Here is a 21,441-nt window from a genome sequence, read left to right as displayed (position 1 = left end):
TTATAGATCTGGTTGATGGGTTTGTGAGTAGTAGTAAGTTTGTATTTCTTCATAATCGATTTGTTTAGTCATGAATTCTCCACGGTTTTCATTGTACAATTAAGTAGCTAATGTAAGATAACTATTCCTAGACTGACAGGATATAAAATATAACTTATAAAATTTCAAAATTCTTATCTAACTGACTTACTTCATCAACTAAAACTACTACTTATATAAAGAATACTTTGGGTTTTAAAAATAAAATTTCGGAACTTCATTTGAACGCTTCGGATATTATAATTAGTTTCATTATTTACTAATGTTCCTTTATCTGACAGCATTGAATTACTACAACAAGAATTTCCTTCAGACATTGTTAAAATATTTGATTTTTCAATACATTCTGGTTATTTGTCCTTTAAAAACAAGTTATATCAACAAATTGAAGGAATGGCAATGGGCAATCCCACTCTTCTGCTATTGCCAACTTCTTTATGAAGCAATTGAAACAGCGTATTTTTGACAACATTTCACCTAGACCATACTCATTGGTTCAGATATGTCGATGATATTTTCGCTATCCGGAATGGCTCTTCTGATGAACTTCAACAGCTTCTCTCTAAATTGAATGCACTTTATCCAAGGATCCAGTTCGCCCTAATAGTAAATAAGCAGTTAGTCTTTTTAGATATTTTAATTTTTTGTCAACCAGAAGGTAGCCTACAATTCTCAGTCTATAGGCAGGAGACTCATACAGGCCATTATATCCATGCTGAATTTCTTTAGAGTAACGATTACAGAAAGAATTGCAATATATTATTTCCTCTTTTCTATCTAATGGATAGAAGAATTCTTTCATCAAAAGATCTTTTAGCAGTTTTGGTATTTTGCAAGTCCAGACTGTTCAGATTCAATATCTTGAACCTGAACAGTGTGGACTTGCAGAGCATGCCATCAACACTAGATAGAGTTCACTGGAACAGACAAAAGTCGGTTCCTCATGGAACGGCTTTACAAAGAAACATGTGAAACTTTACTTCATTCTCCTAACTTAAACAGATCCGATGGTCTTCGTCAATTCCCTTTAAGGGAATAGGAAAGATTAGCTGATTTAAAAAGTACTAACTTTATTTTTTTTTTATTTAATTGCATAATTTTTTTAAAGAAGTTAGGACACTCAATGACTTTTTTTAGTTATTTTACATTAGTTACTTGGGTGGCACCTTTTTGGAATTGTCTGTCAATGTTCGATTAACATTAAGCATTCTTGTACTGAAGATGCCTTTGATACTTAGGCGAAAATTCTACGTTAATAAAAGAATATTACGCGAGTTTCATTCCTTTATTATAATGCAAGTAGTATTTTTACAGAGAGTACACATTTCTTACCTCCATAGGAGTGCTAGATGCTGACATTTCTGTGAAACCTACAATATCACTGAAGTATATTGTAACAGCGTCGAAAGACTCAGGAACAACCCCTTCGCCTCTCATCAGCTGGGCTGCAACAGACCTACAAAACGTAACAAAATAAATTGTAACGATGCCATTTATATTTACAGTGGCATTACTGGAATGTAAAAATATGAATTCGATTTATATATTATCAAGCAAAACAGGAATAAGTATTCTTTTGGAGTTTTAGTTCAACTTTTTAGTGTACATTTATTTATTCTATTTTTGTTAGTTTTTTTTTTTTTAGCATCGCGCGCACACACGCATACTTTTTTTCTCATTTATTGCAGAGAGAAAGAGGATAGGTAAACTGCTTTAGGATGTGGTTGACGAAACACAGAAAATAAAGCTAATAAACTAACGGGGGAATAAAAAATTAAAAAAATGCTTCACAAAAGGTTTCTCTGATGTGTAAGATATTTATTGCTGCCTTGAGGAATTTGTGTGTCCGTGACGTCATCCTCCTTCATTAACTGAGACCATCGGCGGGTTAGATAGAAAACAGTGACGTCAAGGGGCCAGAAATTCTCTTGTACAAACATCCCCAGTGAGTCTGTGCGTACCCTAATATGACCCACTACACATTTAAATTAAGCAGAAAATGGACTATGTGTAAAAGTAGCCATTAAAAGTAAGAATAGGCGAGGAATTAAGATATAAAGTATGCATAGTGGTTTTGGAAATATTACAGTAAATTTCTGGTCCAAGTTTTCTTACTTTGGTAGCATGCGATGTAGTAGGGCTTCTGTCTTTTTCTTTTCTTCTAGAAGTTGAGCCGTTCGTTCATCCACCAACTCTTCTAAGTTGTTGGCGTACTTCTCCATCATGGCCATCATGTTATCCATGATGTTGGACTTCCTGGAAATAAATAAATATCCTTGGTCATTAACAATTCACACAGAATCAAATACGAGAAATATCGTTGGGTTTTCAACAATTAAAATAGAAATAAACCTTGCCACCAAACGATATTGTCAACAATTCATTATTGCTGACAGTATCGTTTGGTCTCAACAATAATGTAGAAACAATTGTTTGGTTTAAAGCAATAATGCATTTTTTGTTTTATCTGTTACATTATTTTACAGAGTTTTGTTTATCGATCAGTTATGTATTATCAATTATTTTGGACCTCACAATATCCTTACATCACGTGAAAATTTCTTCAATCTCTATTGTAAGTGACCTTTTGCTCATTCAGGGGTTTCTTTATAAAAACGCGAATGTAGAAGGCAAAGACATCAATCCTCGTCTAGTGCAGAGGTGTTCCTAAGATCTCATTGTCTGGTCACATTGAGATGTAAATAAAGCTTGAATTTAAAGTGCTGATGCAGGTAAAAAGTCGTTGTTATGGAAATGCGTGTATGCTAATGTTCAGGATGTCGACATTCTTTTCAGTGGATAGAAAATCAACAAAATATCGGACAAGTATGCCGCAATCACAGCAAAAAAGAGAATAAAGTCTCACTCTGAAGGGTAGAATAAACAGAGATGAGAAATCAGATCCCAGAAAAGACGTTACTGTACAATACATTTTTTTTCTAATCAGCACAAAGAGAAAAGCGAAAATCTGTTCTGATGGTAGCTTTACTTAGTCATTTAATTACCCATTTATTCTTCCTTATTGTTCTGTTACGTGTGCTCTTTTTTCTACTTTATTTAATAAAGATTTGCTACGATCACACGCTGTTTTGCTTTTATTTGCTCACAACAGCAATTCCCAACATTTGTTGTCACCTTTTACCCATCGACTACATCACTCATTACTCAGCTAAAGGACATTATCCTGATTGCAATTTATAATTTAATAAGGCAATTTTCTGAGACCACTAATTCATTTTGTTCAATACAAATGTGTCAAATCATGTAACGGAAGTGGAAAAGAATATTCTTACTAGAATAAATATTTGATAAAATAAAAAGAAATTCGGAATTATTAGTTTATAACGGAGTTTGCTTTCTGGAATTTAGTTTCAGAAAGTTGTATCAGCTTTAATTGTGAATGCAAAATGCGACGAACAAATTTCCCACTCTTAAAAATGCTCAAAATCCTGAGGTTTTCAGGAAGAAGCTTAAAAATAGTTTTTGTGATTTACTTACACCTTCTTGCGTGTATGAAAATGTTGCTCAAGAGAAGCCATATGTGAGAAATATCTTTATTTATTTTTTTTGGGGGGGAGGGGGGGAGGTAGACCGAGTCCTTGACTCTTTATCCCTTCATCTGATTGAAAACAATCTGTGTGAATGGGGTGTTACTGAGCTAAAAGCTCTAGTCCAGCCTCAGTTAAAACTTCATTGGCTACAGCATTTCCATTCGTTACCCTGGAAGTCCTAAAAAGGCCTCAATAGTAACATCTCCCACCTGCAATATTTTATCCTTATATAAGGATAAGGACTGGCTTAAAGGGGCGAAGCAAGAATGCTTTTCATCTTCCCCATTATCTGTAGAGGACAGTGTAGGGATAAGGTGTTATTGAGCTATTAAAGCTCTGATCATGTCAGGAGGGTAACAGCAATAGCCCAGCCTCAGTTAGAACTTCATTGGCTACAGCATTGCCATCCATTACCCTCCAAGGGTATTGGATTGAATGAATCAATCACCGCATCTCACCATCAAAATGTCTTTGTGAATTTATACATTTAATATATACATTTATTATATATTTTAAAATTAACTAAATAAAAACTAAGGTGTCTAATATCTTTAGGTATTTAAATTTAATTAAAATTAATTCATATTTTTGAATCTTTTATTAACTATTTTTATGTTTTCATAAATTTTTAAAGGATTTTTTGATTAAAGATGGTAATTTACAATATATCAGGGAAAAGACATCAACATAACAGTAAACATTTTTTGTGTGCAGACGATCAGTTATCATACGATGAGGACCTCCAGAGATTTATTTACTCTTTACAGCAAACCAGGGAGTGAATACAAATTTGCGAATTTCATTTAAACAAAAACTATGCCACTGTTGAGAAAAACATTTCATGCTAACTTAAAATAAAATCAAATTGTAAAATTAGTAACGCCTTTTCAATAATTCTTAAATGATAACATTTAAGAAATAACGAGTAGTCTGTGGTAGTATAAGATTAACAACAAAAGACAAAACAGTAAAGGAAACAGTAAACTGGATAGAGAGAGAGAGAGAAGGGATGAAAGTAACATATAAGCAGCCCCAAATGTAATTTTTATAGCAGTACAAGAATGAATGAAATAGGAAATAATGAATGAATGACAAATGTGGGTATAACACGTGCATCGAATTAAATATATCCTAACGGAGTAATTAAAATAATAAACATGAAAGAAAATTCTATTATATATGTAATCAAATCCTTAAGAACACAGTAAGGAAAAGTCCTTTTCATTGTACAATTGTATTCTTCTTAGCCGCCAGCACCACAGTCTTCCTTTTTTCCTATCTTTAGCCAACTCCTTCCAGTTTCGCAGCTTCAACTCTTTCATCCATCCATCTTCTGTAGGGTCTTCCTCTAGAACGTCTTCCATTTGGGTGACGTAAAAAAGGTTCTCCTCACTAACCTGTTATCCTTCATTCTTTCTAGGTGACCTAGCCATCTCGTGCGACTAGCTCTGATTTCATTTATCATTAGTGGCTTCTTATAAGAAATATGTATGTATGTCAGATTAATATGTTGTTTTATACACATTTACCGAGTTACGAACAACATATGTTAGTATGTAATAAATGTACATCTGGGCATTTGTATATCTGGTAATTGTATTATCTCGAGAGAAAAATTTTAAAGGTGTGTGAAATATTTTTAGAATATTTAAAATAATTTTAAGCATTTGACAAAAATTTATAAAAATTTATGTAAATTAATATTATTGTTTTAATATATATAAAGAAATTATATAATATTTTGTAAAGTAGCACACATAACGTTTCATACCTCTAAAATAGAAAATATATGATATAGATAGAAATAACTGGACTATGTTATTTGAACTCTGTTTTTTTTTTACTTTCTTAATTACAGGAAAAAGTATTTACGTTTAGTTTTGCTTCTAATTCAAAAAATGTGTATAAAACAACATATTAATATTTTGGGAAGCACGAAGGACACATTGATAGTCTTAGCAAGCGATTTTTTTTTAATTTTTTTTTTAGGAATTTATTTAAACAGATTTCTGTTCACGCAGTTAGCAAACAGACTAATGGTGTTTTCACTCGTCGTTCCCCCAGCAGTTATTCCTATTATGTGATCCATTATAGCCATCTGCGGCTTATTTACATTATCATCAACGTTGTTATGGCAACAACATTTCTTGCCAGACCAATCTTGCCGAAGTAAATATGCATCGTGTGTAGATCCAACAAGGTTACGATTCACTCGATATAGCTCGTGATAGTTTTCCCTACCCCCCCAACACAATCACTTGTTTTTCGCCGTTACGAAGGTAACCAAAAGAAAAAAAAAAAAAAAAAAAAACGCAAATGAGACTATTTAATGAATATTATACATCTCGACGGTCGACATATGTTAAATTATGCCAGTTAAAAGTTCAGAATAACTAATGACAAACAGAAAAGTATTTGCATAATATTCAACTAGTTTCTAAAATATGAAACAAAAGTAATAAATTTGTTTCAAAAGTAAAATTACACCAACTTAATTAGTGATGTAGAGCAGAATAATTTAATGTCTGTAAATGCATGAGATTGCTTGACAGTATTCTTACTATTTGATAATTTCACAGAATAAATTGACTACGTAATACACATGGAATGTTTCTAGTAGGGATGCTACTTAAATATTAATTGGAAACTGACAAAAATCGTAACTATCTGGTGATGTATTGTAGGTCAACAATGTCTCTATTTGATTTTCGAAATCTGTGCATATAAACACAGCTGCATAAATGACGCTCCTAATTTGCATTGTTTCAATACAGTCAAATGTTCAGCTAACAATGATGAAAAGTCATGTGTTTGTAGGCATCGTTATACCCTTGGTTAATGATTCTATTTTTAAGCACATTTATATAGAATAAACATTAATAGGGCGTAAAATGATAAGTTATTTTATATGCCATTTGGTGTACATGAAACTATAGGCAAAGAGACGGGAATGGCTATGGTTGAAAAAATCTCACTGTTGATGTAGCAAGAAAATCGAAACTTACATTATACTTTAAATATGTTTATATACACAAAGTAAAGTACGCGCGCGCACACACACAGATACACACCACCTACATAAAGTGACATCACGTTCTAGGGCGCATTAAATATCAGAATAACAATACATTTAACCAGATATTAAGTCATACTTGTGAATAATTTATTTTTTATCATTGTTAAAATTTATTAACAATACGTATAATTTGAACAATAATAAAACTGACAATGACTTAATATTTACTCCTCACATTAGTTTTTTTTTTTTTTTTTATATTTGAGAATAAAAACAATCCCCAATACTTACATTCCTTGCCTCATTTTCTTCAGTTTTTCTCTTATATGTCGAAAATCGGGTCTCAGCTCTGGTCTTTCTTGCCAGGCGTCTCGCATAGTCTGGAGTACGAAATCTTGACACTCCAACTCCGACACGTCGGGACGAAATGGCTCGGCGACGTCACACGGACACTGTTTCACTCGGTAAATAATATCTAGAAAAACGCAAAAAACACACCTGCGAGTTAGAATTTTCCCGATACAATATCACAGTGGCATTGATCACAAGACAGAGGGATGTGTACTCGTTAACAAGAGATGCTTAACTGCTTCTCACACATTTGTTGTAGTCTGCTTCACTGGACCCAATGGGAAAAAGGGGGTGGGGTGGGGGGGGGGAGTTAACCATCAATGAAGTCCGTGTCCAAGTGTCCTTAGTAAGACGAGATGCCTCGAACAGGCTCGCAACGTGGGTGTGTGAAAAACTCGCCAAGCCTGTGGGAGATCGACAAAAAATGCTTCCGTCAACAGGCTCTTGGCCGGGACCGTAGTAAGACTAGTCTGCGCCAAATGTCACATATCTTGATGCATTTTTTTTCACGTTTCCTCTGGCGTGAGTCAAACAGCTAATGACGAACTCAACACAACCAGCAGACATCGCTAAAGAAACACAGTAAAGCATCCCTTTTAGTTTTTTTTTACCTCGTCCGACTTCCGATTGACTAATAAGGCAAGCGACTAATTGCTTGAAAATTAGAAGAAAGATCTCTAAAGTAAACCGGAAGTCAATGATAGGATCTTATTTAAATTTTTGGTGCATTAGAACAAGAGCCTGGAGAAGCACATGTGCCGGAAGTGACGCAATATAATCTTTAGTAACTGGATTTCCGTTTGTCATTTTCTCTGACTTGTGACTAATGATAACACTTACGATATATAAAAAAAATATATATATATTTTTATTTCTGGAGATGTCTGAAAAACGAAGTAGATTATTAATTTTAAAAGGCTGCACTATATTAATATTAAGAATTTAAAGAATAAAAAATAAACTATAGTATTGTTAAATTAATCAGCTAATTGTATTTCTGAACAAAGTCTAATAATAAATGAAAAGACCATTGACATGTTCGAAACAATCGTACTTTACATCGGCACACAAAGTGGAAATGTTACACTTGCAATTCGATATGCAGTGTTTACTGTGGCGGTCGATGCAGGAAATCTTCAACAGGATGCCATTCACTGCATACGATTAAAGCACAAAGTAAATTAGAGAACGAAAAAGTGAAATATAATTTATCGGTTTATTTCATGTTCTTAAAGGTCAATAAAATTTAATTCTTTTGCATGTGCCAATAAAATACTGTGGATTCATTTTTAAATCACACAATAGCTTTAATTCATAGGTCGAATTATTATTTCGCCTGTGAGAAACACGGTGTTGTATTAATTCTATCCACACTGATCATTTATATAAAATACAACCAACATCCTACATGATGATTTAACGCAAATAAAATATTTTTTCTTAGAAATAATAGTGTAAGTTATATTTACTATTAAATATTATATTAGTTTTATTAAATTAAAAAATATTTACACATTTTTTTAAAAGAATTGATAAAACACGAATTTTTTAAAATTATAATATTAGTATAATCAATTTAGGAATGTTTCGAAAAATTGTTGGAACGGTTATGGTGAGAGCCCAGTCCTTTTTAGGACTTCCAGGGTAGCGGATAGCAATGCTGTAGCCAGTGAAGCTTTAACTGAGGCTCGGCTATTGCCGTTACCTAGCCATGACTAGAGCTTTTAGCTTAATAACACCCCATCCACACAGATTTTCTTCATTCAGATGACGGGATAAAGAGTCAAGGACTCAGTCCATCGCCCAGTTCTTATTAGAACTATTAGAATTAGAAAAATTGTTGGAAAAAAAGATTGGAGGTATCAAAAAGTCCTTTTTAGGACTTCCAGGGTAACAAATGGTAATGCTGTAGCCAATGAAGTCTTAACTGAGGCTCGGCTATTGCTGTTACCCAGCCATGATCAGAGCTTTTTAGCTCAAGAACACTCCATCCACACAGATTTTCTTCATTCAGATGACGGGATAAAGAGTCAAGGACTCAGTCCATCGCCCAGTTCTTTTAAGAACTTAAGAAAAATTGTTGCCAGATTTCTAGAACCACATCTCGTCACTAAAAAAACTGCAAGAAAGCCTACCACTTCCAGAACATTGGTTCTCCAAATGGAGATTACAAGTGAATCCCCAAAAGAGTACAGCGATACTTTTCACCAGAAGATTGGCAACTCCCAAGGGGACCTTTATCTATTCAACACCAAAATCCCCTGGCAAACAGAAACAAAATATCTTGGGGTAATTCTAGACAAAAGATTAACGTTCAACCCACACATCAAAGCCTTATGCGCGAAAGCATCTAAATCCATCGCACAACTTTACCCTCTAATAAATAGAAAAAGCAAGCTAAATACCAGAATCAAAGTACTCCTCTACCTGCTGACGATCCGCCCCGTAGTGACATATGCATCTTCAGCCTAGAGCCACACATCCAACACCAACATCCTCAGGCTACAGAGAATGCAAAATAAGTGTTTGCGCATGACCTTGGATGCACCGTGGTTTGTAAGGAACGTCCAACTGCATAGAGATAAAAACATCCCTTACATCTACTCCTTCCTACTAACTACAGCAGAAAAATTCTTCTCGAAGATCTCTACACATCCCAACGATCTAGTTAAACAGGCAGTAAACTATGAGGAAACTGACCTCTTCAAATACAAGAGGCCAAAAGCCATCCTGAATACTTGCAACAATGACTAATCTCCGTGCCCCCCCCCCAGGGCGAGCTCATAAATCTTTCCTTCAATTCGTCCTCCCTATCAGACAACTGGGAATAAAAGCATCTTGCTTCACCCTTCTGGCCAATGATGTTATGTTATGTATGAAAAATTGTGTCCCAGCCTGGAGCCATACCTCCAAGACAAGCATCCTCAAGCTACAAAAACTACAGAAACTGATGAGGGGTTAGATGCTGGATATGGATATATGAGAGGCTCTGCTTAGGGTAGGTTTTTGCCTGTCTCTGAGTAGGGTCACCGCCGAGATTATGATTCTGTATGGTGGGGTGAGCCTGCCACTAGGTAGATCCAACACTGAGAAGTTCTTCTCGGTGACGGAATGAGCCTGTCACTGAATGGAACAATGCTGAGTTGGACGATCTTTCGGGATCGTCTAATTTTTAGAGAGGTCTTTACCGAAACAGACAACAGGAAATATAAAAAGCGTCAAGCTTCACCCTCTGCGCCATACATGTCCTGTGTCTTGCGAAAAATTGTGTATCTGTTCGCTTGAACATTCTTGTTTTAACATTACATTATGTATTCGGTTGTTGTACCCTGTTATGTTGCATTGTTTCTATTTTCCATTCTTCATTTTTGCATTTAGATTTAATTGGCTATATTTTAAATTTTTCTATTTTTTGCGAGTTCCTAGTTTAGTTTAATACTGTTACACCTTCCATCTGTGTCGACCAATTGCTGCTGAATATGTTATTACTGACTGGTCTGATTACTACTTTGTAGATTCTTTTTTGTTCCTTTGCTTATATCCTTGTTCTTTCAGATGAAGCTATTGAAACATTCGGAATTTCTATTAGCTTTTATTTCTTGTTGCTGTGCTTCAGTTTATGTGATGCCATAGTTATTTAGTTCTGTTATTAAATACTTTATCTTACAAACTTTTTCAGTTGTTTTTCCATTGATTTCTAATTTACATCTTATAGATTCTCTAGTCGACGTCATGTTTTTTTCCTGTTGATATATCTTCATATTTTTCATTTCTGATGCATTATTGAATATATTAAGTAATCTTCGTAGATAACTTTCTTTTGCTAGTAAGATTATATCAGCATATCCAATTATTCTTAATTTTATAATTAGTATTCCACAATTTTCCATTCTGTTTGTTTTTATTCTTTCATCACTAATTTACATAAGGTGGAACTGAATGAGTTCCACCTTATCTAATTCTTTAGTTATTTTAATTTCTTCAGTATCCTTGTTCTATATTTATTACAGAACTGTTATCTATTCATATATCCTTAATTAGGTTTTTTGTCGGAGGCGGGAGGTATTTTTAATGTGATTGTCTCAAGTGCATTCTATCCGATGCTTTAGTTAATCAATAAAACGCAGGTAAAGTGGCCGATTGTATTCTAATGATTTCTGTATTATTTGCTGTAATAAATATTGCATTTATTGATCTATTTTTTTTAAATCCTTTTTCCAAAATCAGATAATTTAATCAACTTATTATATTTTTAATTATTTTCATGCATAATGCTGAGAAAGCAAATCTAATCTCATCTTCTCAACATATAACGTACGGACACGCGAGAAAACTGGAAAAATTTTTGAGCTACTTAAAGGAGCAGAAAAAGTCAACATAGACATTATACGTGTACAAAAACATAGATGGAGAACTGACAATCATGAAGTGATTGTCAGTTCTCCATCTGATCCATCTAATGAAACATCACCAGCTGACAAAAAAATGGAGATTTATTTATCACTCAGAAATGATGGTACTGGAGGGGTTGGAATAATGCTCAAGAAGAAACTAGCAGAAAAAGTAACTGAAAGAATTCTGATAACCATACGTACCAACCCAAAACTGAATAATATCCACATATGCTCCTACAGAATATGCTCCACTAGAAGAGAAAGACACCTATTATAAAGATCTTCCTGAAACTGTCTTGAACATTCCAGTTTACAACGTCACACTTATTGGTGGCGATTTTAATGCCCAAATTGGTAAACATATTGCCAATACTACTGAAAACCTGGGTAAATATACCTATCATGAAACTACAAATAACAATGGACATTATCTTATGAACTTTTACAATCGTCACAACACCCAAATCATCCAATCACCCAAACCAAATTTCCCCATCCGAAAGGAAGACTATGGACTTGGGAACATTCAAATGGTTCTCATTCCTAAATAGACCACATAGACACTAATCAATAGAATGTGGATCAGATCAATCAAGAACTGTCGAGCATATAACGCGGTTGAACTAAACTCTGACCACAGAATAATCAGGGCCCACATTAAACTTTCACTAAACGCCTCTAAAAATAACAGGCCCAAAAAGAAACAATACAATTGGGTCAAACTAAATAACCCATAAATTGCAGCATCTTTCCACAGCACATAAGAAGACAATATGGAAAACATTCTTAAAGATCCCAATTAATGAAAAGTATAAGGATATCATTGAAGCCATAAACATAACATTCAACAAAATTCTTGGAAACAGCAACGAAAAAGACTCGGAAAAATGGATCACCCCTGAAACTGAAAAATATATAGATGAAAGAAATAAAGCAAGGAAACTCTACCGCTTAAACAGGAACGAAATAAATAAAGATAAACAAGACATTTCAAATAACAAGGTCAATGAACTAGTGATCAGAGACAAAGAAAATCAAATAAATAAATAAATACTGCGAGGAAAATTATAATAAAACTGGGGGATAATCTAGAAACACTTTTCAAATGATAAATTATATCTGTCACCAAAAAACAAAACGATGTGGAAATATTGTCACACATGACAAAAACGGTAGACAGCTATCAGTAAATTTGAACTTGATGAAAGAATGGAGAAACTATTTTCAAGAATATGTTGATAATCCCCAACATTAAAGCACGCTAGCGGACCTGCATCCAACCACTGTTCTACCAATAAATTGTGAAGACTGCACAGAAAATGAACTAAAGATCAAACCAAAGCAGGAAAGTCCCCAGGGATTGATCAGAGCAGAAACCTTTTAAAATGCTGGGTATGATACATATTCCAATCTCCTTGCCATAATGAATCAAGCTCAGGGCCGGTTTTATCATTAGGGCGTTAAGACTTCGGTGCGCCACATTTTGCTGCAATACATACACAATGTATATATTAAGTCAATGTATAGGGGCGCCTATATTTCTTTGCCTAGGGGCATCAGATACTCTCGGACCGGCCCTGAATTCAAGCTTTAAACACTGGAATAATACCCCTCAACAATGGAAACAAGGCCTTATTGTCCCTATACCCAAAACGGGCAGTCTTGATAGAATGGATAACTACATAATTATTACTTTACCATCAACTACAGTTAAAATCTACAATAGGATGATACTCAATAGAATAGAACCTTAATTAATACCACTTTTCAGTAAAAACCAAGCTGGATTTCTAAAAAAAAACGACGTACAATAGAACAGATACATTGCATCAAAAGAATCATAGAAGGTTCACGCGATAAAATCTTACTAATTTTAACCTTTATTGACTTCAAAAGAGCCTTTGACTCCATTAATAGAGAAGCAGTGTTTAAAATACACAACTTCTATGGTCTACCCTCAAAACCTCTTCCAGCAATCTCAGCGCCTTATAAAGATTACAATGCTACAGTAATCTTTAAAACAGAAACACATGAATCCTTTCCGGTGACAACAGGAGTCCTGCAAGGTGATGTACTAGCAACCTTATTTGTTCTTGGTATGCTTGGACTACATCTTCCGAACCATCAACACAGAAGATCTTGGTTGTAACATCAGAACATCCACCCACGCCATGCAAATAACTAATCTTAGCTTTGCTGACGATGTTGTAGTAATTGATACAGAACCAACAAATGCACAAAAACATCTCAGTCTACTAGAGGGGCATCAGAGGCACAGGCTAAATTTATTGGTCTGCAGATCAACATCCAAATGTCCAAAGTATTCTCAATAGGTTGTGAAAATTTTATTCTTCATATCAACAATAAACTCTTAGAAAGATTAAAGGACTTTCACTACCTTGGTTCGTACATCAGCAATACAGAAAATGATATCAGAAAAAGTAAACGGCTGCTCTAGTCTTCCATAACAAACTCCGCCCCCATCTGAAAATCATCATTAAAGACAAAATTAAGGCTATACCATCCTGGACAATACGTACCAAAAAAAAAAAAACTACAGATCTAATTAACTCCTTTGGAAATACATGTCTGAGACTGATCCTTGGATGGACCTTGTCACTAACTCTGTTGTGCTAAATCTGGCTAAACAAGAACCACTTGTCAATATAGTAAAAAACTACAACTCAGATGACTTGGGCATCAACTCAGACATCCTGAAGTCTCACCATTTTTGGAATCCATCGTGTACAAACCAGAAGATGGCAATCGCAGTAGAGAAAGACCATGCAAACAATTTTGGCAATACTATTATTATTACTTGACACCTCCAAGGAGTCCAAAGACTCATCGGGGGGGGGGGGGGATCTGCTCTACAACTCTCTATCACCACTACCCACAATACAATGAACCATTACTACACCAATGCCATCTACCGTCAACTACTAACATTAGTTTTTTTTTTTTTTTTTTAAACACAGAATCACAAACATCCAAGCCCACGGCGGGATACGAACCCGCAGCCTTTGGCTGGAGCGCGGATACGCTAACCACTCGGCTATACATAATGAATATGTGAAACCATCAGTAGGCTGAACTGTAAAACTCCATCTGATATCTACCAGTTAGCTCAACATAGAGAGACTTGGAAGACCATAATTCGCAATATTTAATCTCTCTTTTCCTTTTTCACAATGTGAATAAAGTATAATGAGTTCACAGGATTTGTTTCGTTTCCTTTTTGAAAACTAGTACGGTTCGATTCTTTTGCCACTTGGTATTTCCATAAATTCTCTATTGCGAATCATAATTCTTTTGCTAAGTGTTCCCACTTCATATTTTAATAGATAATTCTGTATTCCATCTACTTCAGCTGATAAATAGTTGATTCGTCATAATTAGAAATAAGTATTATAATCATTTGGCATATCTGTAGTCCTAATAATCAGACATCATTATAAGAAATAATCCTAACTCAACAATCCATAAAAAGAACAAAATTCGAAGTTTTACACACAAAAAACAGCAAGATTCAGGGGGGTGGGAATTCCACAGACCACCTCAACATTTAGGGCCTCAAATATTAATGGCAAATATTCCCGCTTGAATTTAAGCTGGTATCTCCAGATACAGTTCATGTTAGCCTTCCTAACACGTGCGTATATATTATCATGTCGAAGATAAATAAACCTTGAATCCTCTCTGTATGAGCTGCTCAAGATTTCTTTCCCTCCATTTGCTGACTTTATCACGCTCTCAATTCCTCCTACCATGAGACCATCTTTACTCGTTTGTTTCTCGAATTCTTGTTACCAAAAATCATACGATCATCTTCCTTGGAGTTTTCAGTGTTAATAACTGAAACTGTCTTTCCATCCCTGACTTCACATATCCAGAAAATGTGGTAAGCACCAAATGCAAAACATATTTCAACGCAGTAGAGCACACTTTACAAGAACAACTCATATCTTCCACCAGAAAGACATAAAAATTCTCAATAATCTAAATAATAATGTCTCCTGGTAGCACAGATGGTATCCACCCGGTTGTGCTCAAAACTCTTATTCTAGAATTGGCACCCATCTTGTATCGGTTACATAAGCTGTCATACTCATCTGACATCTATGCAACAGTACGGAAGCAAACCTTTATCCCGTCTCGTAACGGACTTCTAACATTAACTTTCCTTCTATAGCAGATCTCATTTCTATATTACCCATCTTTGGAAAAAAGGTAATAGAAAATTTTGGAGAAATGCTCTTAATATTTTCCAAGGCATTCAAAGTCCGTCATCAAGATCCTTTTCAACAAGTTACCATCTCATGGTCCTCCTCCTGCTTTTTTGTGACTGGATTGCAGTTCTTCACCAGATCTCTCTGTTGAAACTGGGGTACTCTAGGAACCTCTCTCACTAACCTCAAATCCAATCCTATCCACAGTTCTACTACGCTCCATTTCGCTTCTTCATTCGAGAAACCTTCCAATGCTCAAATCATTGAAGCTTCAAACCTTTCCATACCACCCTCTTATACACTAATCTCTTCACCATTCTTGAGCAGGATGAAAAATAATCTCGCGAATTTTGATACTATCAAAACACAATCCTATTTCTTAATTTATTCTCTTCCTTACTCCTGATATTATTCCGATTCACCTAAGATCAATGTTCTCTTCTTAGGTTGAATTTCACGTCTTGCCGATCCTAGTACAAACAAGTCGCATCACATCCACAGCTTTCCCCAACTCCAAAAAACAGTGCTGTCTTTCATTCAAAGCATATTTCTCACTTTGCACAACTCTTAACATACTATAAATTCCAAACTCGCTCAGTGTTAGAATTCTGTTTTCACAATTGGGGTGGTGCACCAGAAACCACCCTCCGAATGCTAAACTGTATTCAGCAGAAGGCAATCCACGTTATAGACGATTCTTTTTTCAAAAATTTCAGCAGTGTACTCAAAAATATATTGCAGAAGAAGTGCCAACGGTATGTTTATGAGTTCTACTCCACCGAATTCGCCATCATCTTCCTCCACTTTCCTGTAAATCGTGAGCAGGTCAGCATCCATAAACAAGCAGCTTAGTTCCGAACTCATTCCACCAACTTCCCTTCCCTCTACCGCGATTCTTTGGAATAGCATTCCCTATAGTCTTCCTCAATGAACGCTAGTTCTAGCTCTTTAAGAAATACAGTATATTAATATGCTCCTTTCACCTTAATAGCTTGCTCATCCTTTGCAGTATTCTGTTATATAATTTCAATTTATCTTGTAGAAATATATTAAAAAGTTAAATTATAATTTTAATTAAAATAAAATTAAAAAAATAATGTAATATTTTAATATAAAATATTCTCGCAAATTTTTTAAACACCATTATTTCATATATATATATATATATATATATATATATATATATATATATATATATATATATTGGGGACAGAAAGAAGGAGAGGAAGCAGATGAATAATCGACCGTGAGATGCGGTGATTAATACCCTTGGTAATGGATGGCACTGCTGTAGCCAATGAAGTTCTAACTGAGGCTCGGCTATTGCTGTTACCCTCCTGCCATGATCAGAGCTTTATAGCTCAATAACAACTTATCCCTACACTGTCCTCTACAGATAACGGGGAAGATGAAAAGCATTCTTGCTTCGCCCCTTTAAGCCAGTCTTTATAAGGACTGAGTCGACATGGCAATGCTGTAGCCAATGAAGTTTAACTGAGGCTCGGTTATTGCTAATGTGAGTACGCTCCCTTAAGGGAGCAATTTGAGTCTCTGAGGAAAGTGTTCTCCGGCACGGCCCGCTGAGGGGATTTGTTGGTGAATGCTTTTCTTCGGACTTCGAGCGGTTCTGCTCGTGGAAGGTCCATCTCAGCGGTGGCTCCACTCCCATCACTGAGTGGAGCCACCGCTGAGATGGACGGTCTCTCGCCAACGATTGAGTTGCCTAGGGATCGTCCGAATTTTTAGAGATGACTTTACTTTAAATAAGGCTCGGCTACTGCCGTTACCTTCCTGCCATGATCAGAGCATTAATAGCTCAATAACACCTTATCCCTACTGTCCTCTACAGATAACGGGGAAGATGAAAAGCATTCTTGCTTCCCCCTTTAAGCCAGTCTTTATAAGGACTATAAGATCAATCACATTAAGAAGGTTATAATAAATCTGCTCTTCTATAATATCAGGAAGAAAAGTCCTTTTTGGGACTTCCAGGGTGGCAATGCTGTCAATGAAGTTTTAATTGAGGCTCGGCTATTGACCTTAGAATTATCCCTTCAGATGACGGGATCAAGAGTCAAGGACTCAGTCCATCGCCCAGTTCTTTTTAGAATTTTAAGAACAATCACATTAAATGCAGTTTCTTTGAAACTGTTTTATCATAAAAATAAATTTATTTATGCTTTTTCTTCCTTTATTCGTCTCCGCTGTTAATTAAATAAGTTAAATATTCATACAATTGATTTTTTAGCGCCACCAATCTATCTAGCTATGTTGTCTTGAACTATATCTTTCCATCAAGACATTGCAAGAATAATGGCAGCTGTGACGAAGAAAAATGTGTTCAAAGACATGTGAAACTGTGACACATCACTAAAGGTTAGGCTTAACGTTCAAGATCTTTTTCTCGATTTTTTTCTTTTCAAATAACTAAGCGTAGCCTCAATTTTAAAATTACTTTTTCACATCTATTTTTCATATACAAAAACTCCTAAGGTTCAGCATCGCCTAAATTTATTGTAAACTAATGCTCCATGGTTCAGCATTTGCCATTAAGCCTAACCACTTTAGGTGGAGATGCATATAAGATTGTAATACAAAGTATTACATGACTATACGCATGCATTGAGTTTGTCGTTCAATGACCATCAAAATGTGTCCCCACGGGGATATAAGAAGGAAAAGTAACGTTGCTCAAGTAGGTTTCGTTTGCGCAAAACAAAAATAGTAGACGTGATGGCTCTGATCTCAAGATATGTGTCGCCCATTTACGTATGTGCCGGTGTATTTAAGGGTTACATTCATTCACAACTAATTGGTCGTTTACTCCGTAATTTACCTACTAATGAGTACGCGCGAATGAAAAACCAACAAAAAAATAAAATAAAATAAGTAAAAGCGGGAAGTCTAAAATGAAAGTATTGCGTTGGCAAGATCGTTTGCAGCTTCCTCTCCCCCCTCCCAACATTTCTCGGAACCACAGGGGTGTGTAGACTGTATTTAACTTAATTGGATTTACCCACCAAAAACCTTCTCATACTCTGGAACCCAGCGAGCGATGGCCTTCAGTTATCATTTATTAGTGTTAAACGACCTGTTATTAAGAAAGCCGACTTCTATCTCAGAGCTTGGTATGTCGATTTTATCCGAGTCTTTCCCCGACCTTCTTTCCCCGCCTGTTTTTGCACTCCTTTTTGGCGACAAATCGCCTCCTGATGATGAAAGATAAACATCGGGATCCCGTGTCGCAATTTTTTTTTTCCACTTTCCGACACTGCTTTTTAAATCATAAAGAAGTCTAGACCGTGGAAGGTTTCAAATATATAATCTGTTTACATGAATCAGTAAACAGATTCTGTTCACTAATGAATTGGAACTTTAATATCAGCATTCAAGCTACCCAGATGCATTGAACTTTAAAATTGAATAGAGTTCAATGTACTGTCTGGTCTACAATGCTAAAAATTAGCTCCAGTTACCATTATAAAGATTTTCTCCCCTCTTTCAAAGGCGGTGTGTGTGTGTAGTAAAGTCTGTAGTCTTTCTTTTTTTACACTGTGCAGTCACAATACTTATTTATTGTAAAAAGGAAACCTATATTCAACAAAGAGCAACTTCGTCTATTAGTAGTTCAATTATTCTAGTCAGCTTAATTAGCAAATGATAAAAAATTATATAAAAATAGACCTATCAAAAAAACGAGTACTGTAATTGTATCACACCAATTAATGCAAATCGGACTAACGACATTTAATTTTTTTTTTAAATTTGTATTTAGGGGAATAAAGTAGAGAAGTAATGTAGGGGAATGAACTGAGATACATTCTATGGAACTTTGTTTATATTGTAAACACATATTTATGACGCAGCAATAACCAAGGACAAATAAGAAAAGTCAATATTAATCAAGGAATGATAATAAAAACTGTAACTGCTGCATAGCCAAATGATTATCTGTGCCTATGCTTTTGCTTCAAATCGTCTTCCTCCTACCTTTTTTTTCTGTGTGTGTGTGTAGGGGAGGGGGGTTTGGGAAAGACGTTCATTTTGATTTCTATTTTCATTACTGTATGAATGGCGTCTGAAATATTATTATATAATTTATCAAAAAACAGAAACATTTCTATTTCAAAATACTGAAAAATATGGTCCTGATCCAGATTATTAAACCCACACCATTGCGTACACTTTGGGCACAAACTTGTCTGTGTGTGTGTGGGGGGGGGGAGCTGAAATACAGAGTAATGTTGAAAAATAGATAATATCCATCTTTGTATTCGTATGTAGTAATAATATTTGTATAGGGTTGAAAAATATTGCACTCTGGTTGTAATTTTATGTAGAGTTATCACAAGTTTCAAGAAATGCAAAAAATTCTTGCCTGGAAACGTTTTTGTAAACTCATATTTAATTAATATTGTGGGTGAGCTAGGGATTTTTTTTTCTATTTTTATTATTTTTAAATTTATCTTTTACACAATCCGGAAACCAAACACGAAACTTTTAAGCCCAATAAGTGGTGAAGGGGAGGGTGTCTCACATCCGGTAGTGAACTTCATCTCCCACCTAAAGATAATCACAGACATCCATGCCCACGGCCTGTTGGTTGGGGAATACAATAACCACTCGGCCAAAGCGAGCCAAGTACCGAGAAAGCAGAAGGTTGGCGCTGCTCATCTAGTATGAGGTCACGTTCATTAGCTGGAATATTGAAACACGTTCCAGTCATGGTTCCTGAAACAAAATGGCCTCGTGTTAAATCACCTCCGTTAACATTGTACTATGCATTTACTTTCTTTCGTAGGTGGGGTTAATCTGAAAATTCATTTAACGTTGAGAATGTAAATTTCTTCCGAAATTTGAGATGACAATAATACCATTAATTAGTGAAAATAATGTCAGCCAAGTAGCCACCTCTAAATTGCAGACGACCTATGGGAATATCACTTATTTTTAGAAGTAGGTAAAGACACCTGTTGAATGATGTGATCAGTTGATCATGCACTTTTTGTTTTGGCAGTATTTCGATATTTTCAAATATTCTTTCTTTAATTGTGTATTTAGCACTTCATAATTGGCAATAGGTGTCCTGTCATCCGTCAAATAAAGAAAAATAAAACAAATGGATCGATATATTCATAAACAACTGCAGTTAAGCTGGTCGAAATTTGATCGTAATAATTCTGGCATCAAGCCCCACTAGTTTAAGTGTCACGGCTGTTATTACTCTTGATCTTGTACTACTAATCGCTATAATTCAGTATAATTAATCTGAAACTGATTGACTACTCCAGTCGATGAAGTCAAGCCAGCGATAATTATAGTCTGTCATCATTCTCATTTCTGTTCCGAAGAGTTTTGAATATTCAAACGTGTAGACCACAGAGGCGATGATATTCAGAAATAGTCACCTAAAATTGCATGAAGTTTAAGTTTCAAGTATCAATTTTAAAATCTACATACACTACTAAGAATAAAATGGGAGCCATACTTTTTCAGTACTGTTCGAAGTCGTGATCTGTTAGTTCCTATGTCCACTGGACCAACCAGTTTGCGTGACATACAGCAAGTTCTGACAATTTGTACTACGAATTAAAAACTATAAGAAAAATTCATTAGTCATTCCAAGTTGAATGAAGTCGCGCATTGAAAACTTTAAAAGATACAAATTTTGGAATCCTAGAGCCAATTTTAACCAATACGGTCTAAACTCGAAAGTTTACATAGAATGTATATATGTAGAAAGTTTTTAAGCTCTGTATTACTTAACTTTGGTATTTCCTAGCCTGGCTCCCACTGATGAGACCTCAAAACAGGTCGAAACTGGTCTGGGTAGTAGCCTCCTACCTTTAATGCTTAGCATT

General features: G+C 35.2%; 1 protein-coding gene across 2 annotated transcripts in view; it reads right to left on the bottom strand.

The window, feature by feature from the left end:
- The window catches only part of LOC150103069 (receptor-type guanylate cyclase Gyc76C-like), a 182,382-nt gene that overhangs the window by 10,201 nt on the left and 150,740 nt on the right, over positions 1-21,441 (bottom strand). For both annotated transcript variants that reach the window (XM_090398404.1, XM_090398406.1), the window contains 3 exons: positions 6,898-7,081; positions 2,155-2,295; positions 1,372-1,495 (listed from right to left, as the gene is read on the bottom strand). In XM_090398404.1, coding sequence (XP_090254530.1) covers positions 1,372-1,495; positions 2,155-2,295; positions 6,898-7,081 — 449 coding nt within the window. The remainder of the gene's footprint in view (positions 1-1,371; positions 1,496-2,154; positions 2,296-6,897; positions 7,082-21,441) is intronic.

This window comes from Typopeltis vanoorti, chromosome 9 (assembly GCF_054136105.1).
Source record: "Typopeltis vanoorti isolate ZY-2024b chromosome 9, IOZ_Tvanoo_1.0, whole genome shotgun sequence".
Lineage (NCBI taxonomy): Eukaryota > Metazoa > Arthropoda > Arachnida > Uropygi > Thelyphonidae > Typopeltis > Typopeltis vanoorti.
Note: the sequence above shows the minus strand (reverse complement) of the source record. Positions and strands in the feature narration are given on the sequence as shown.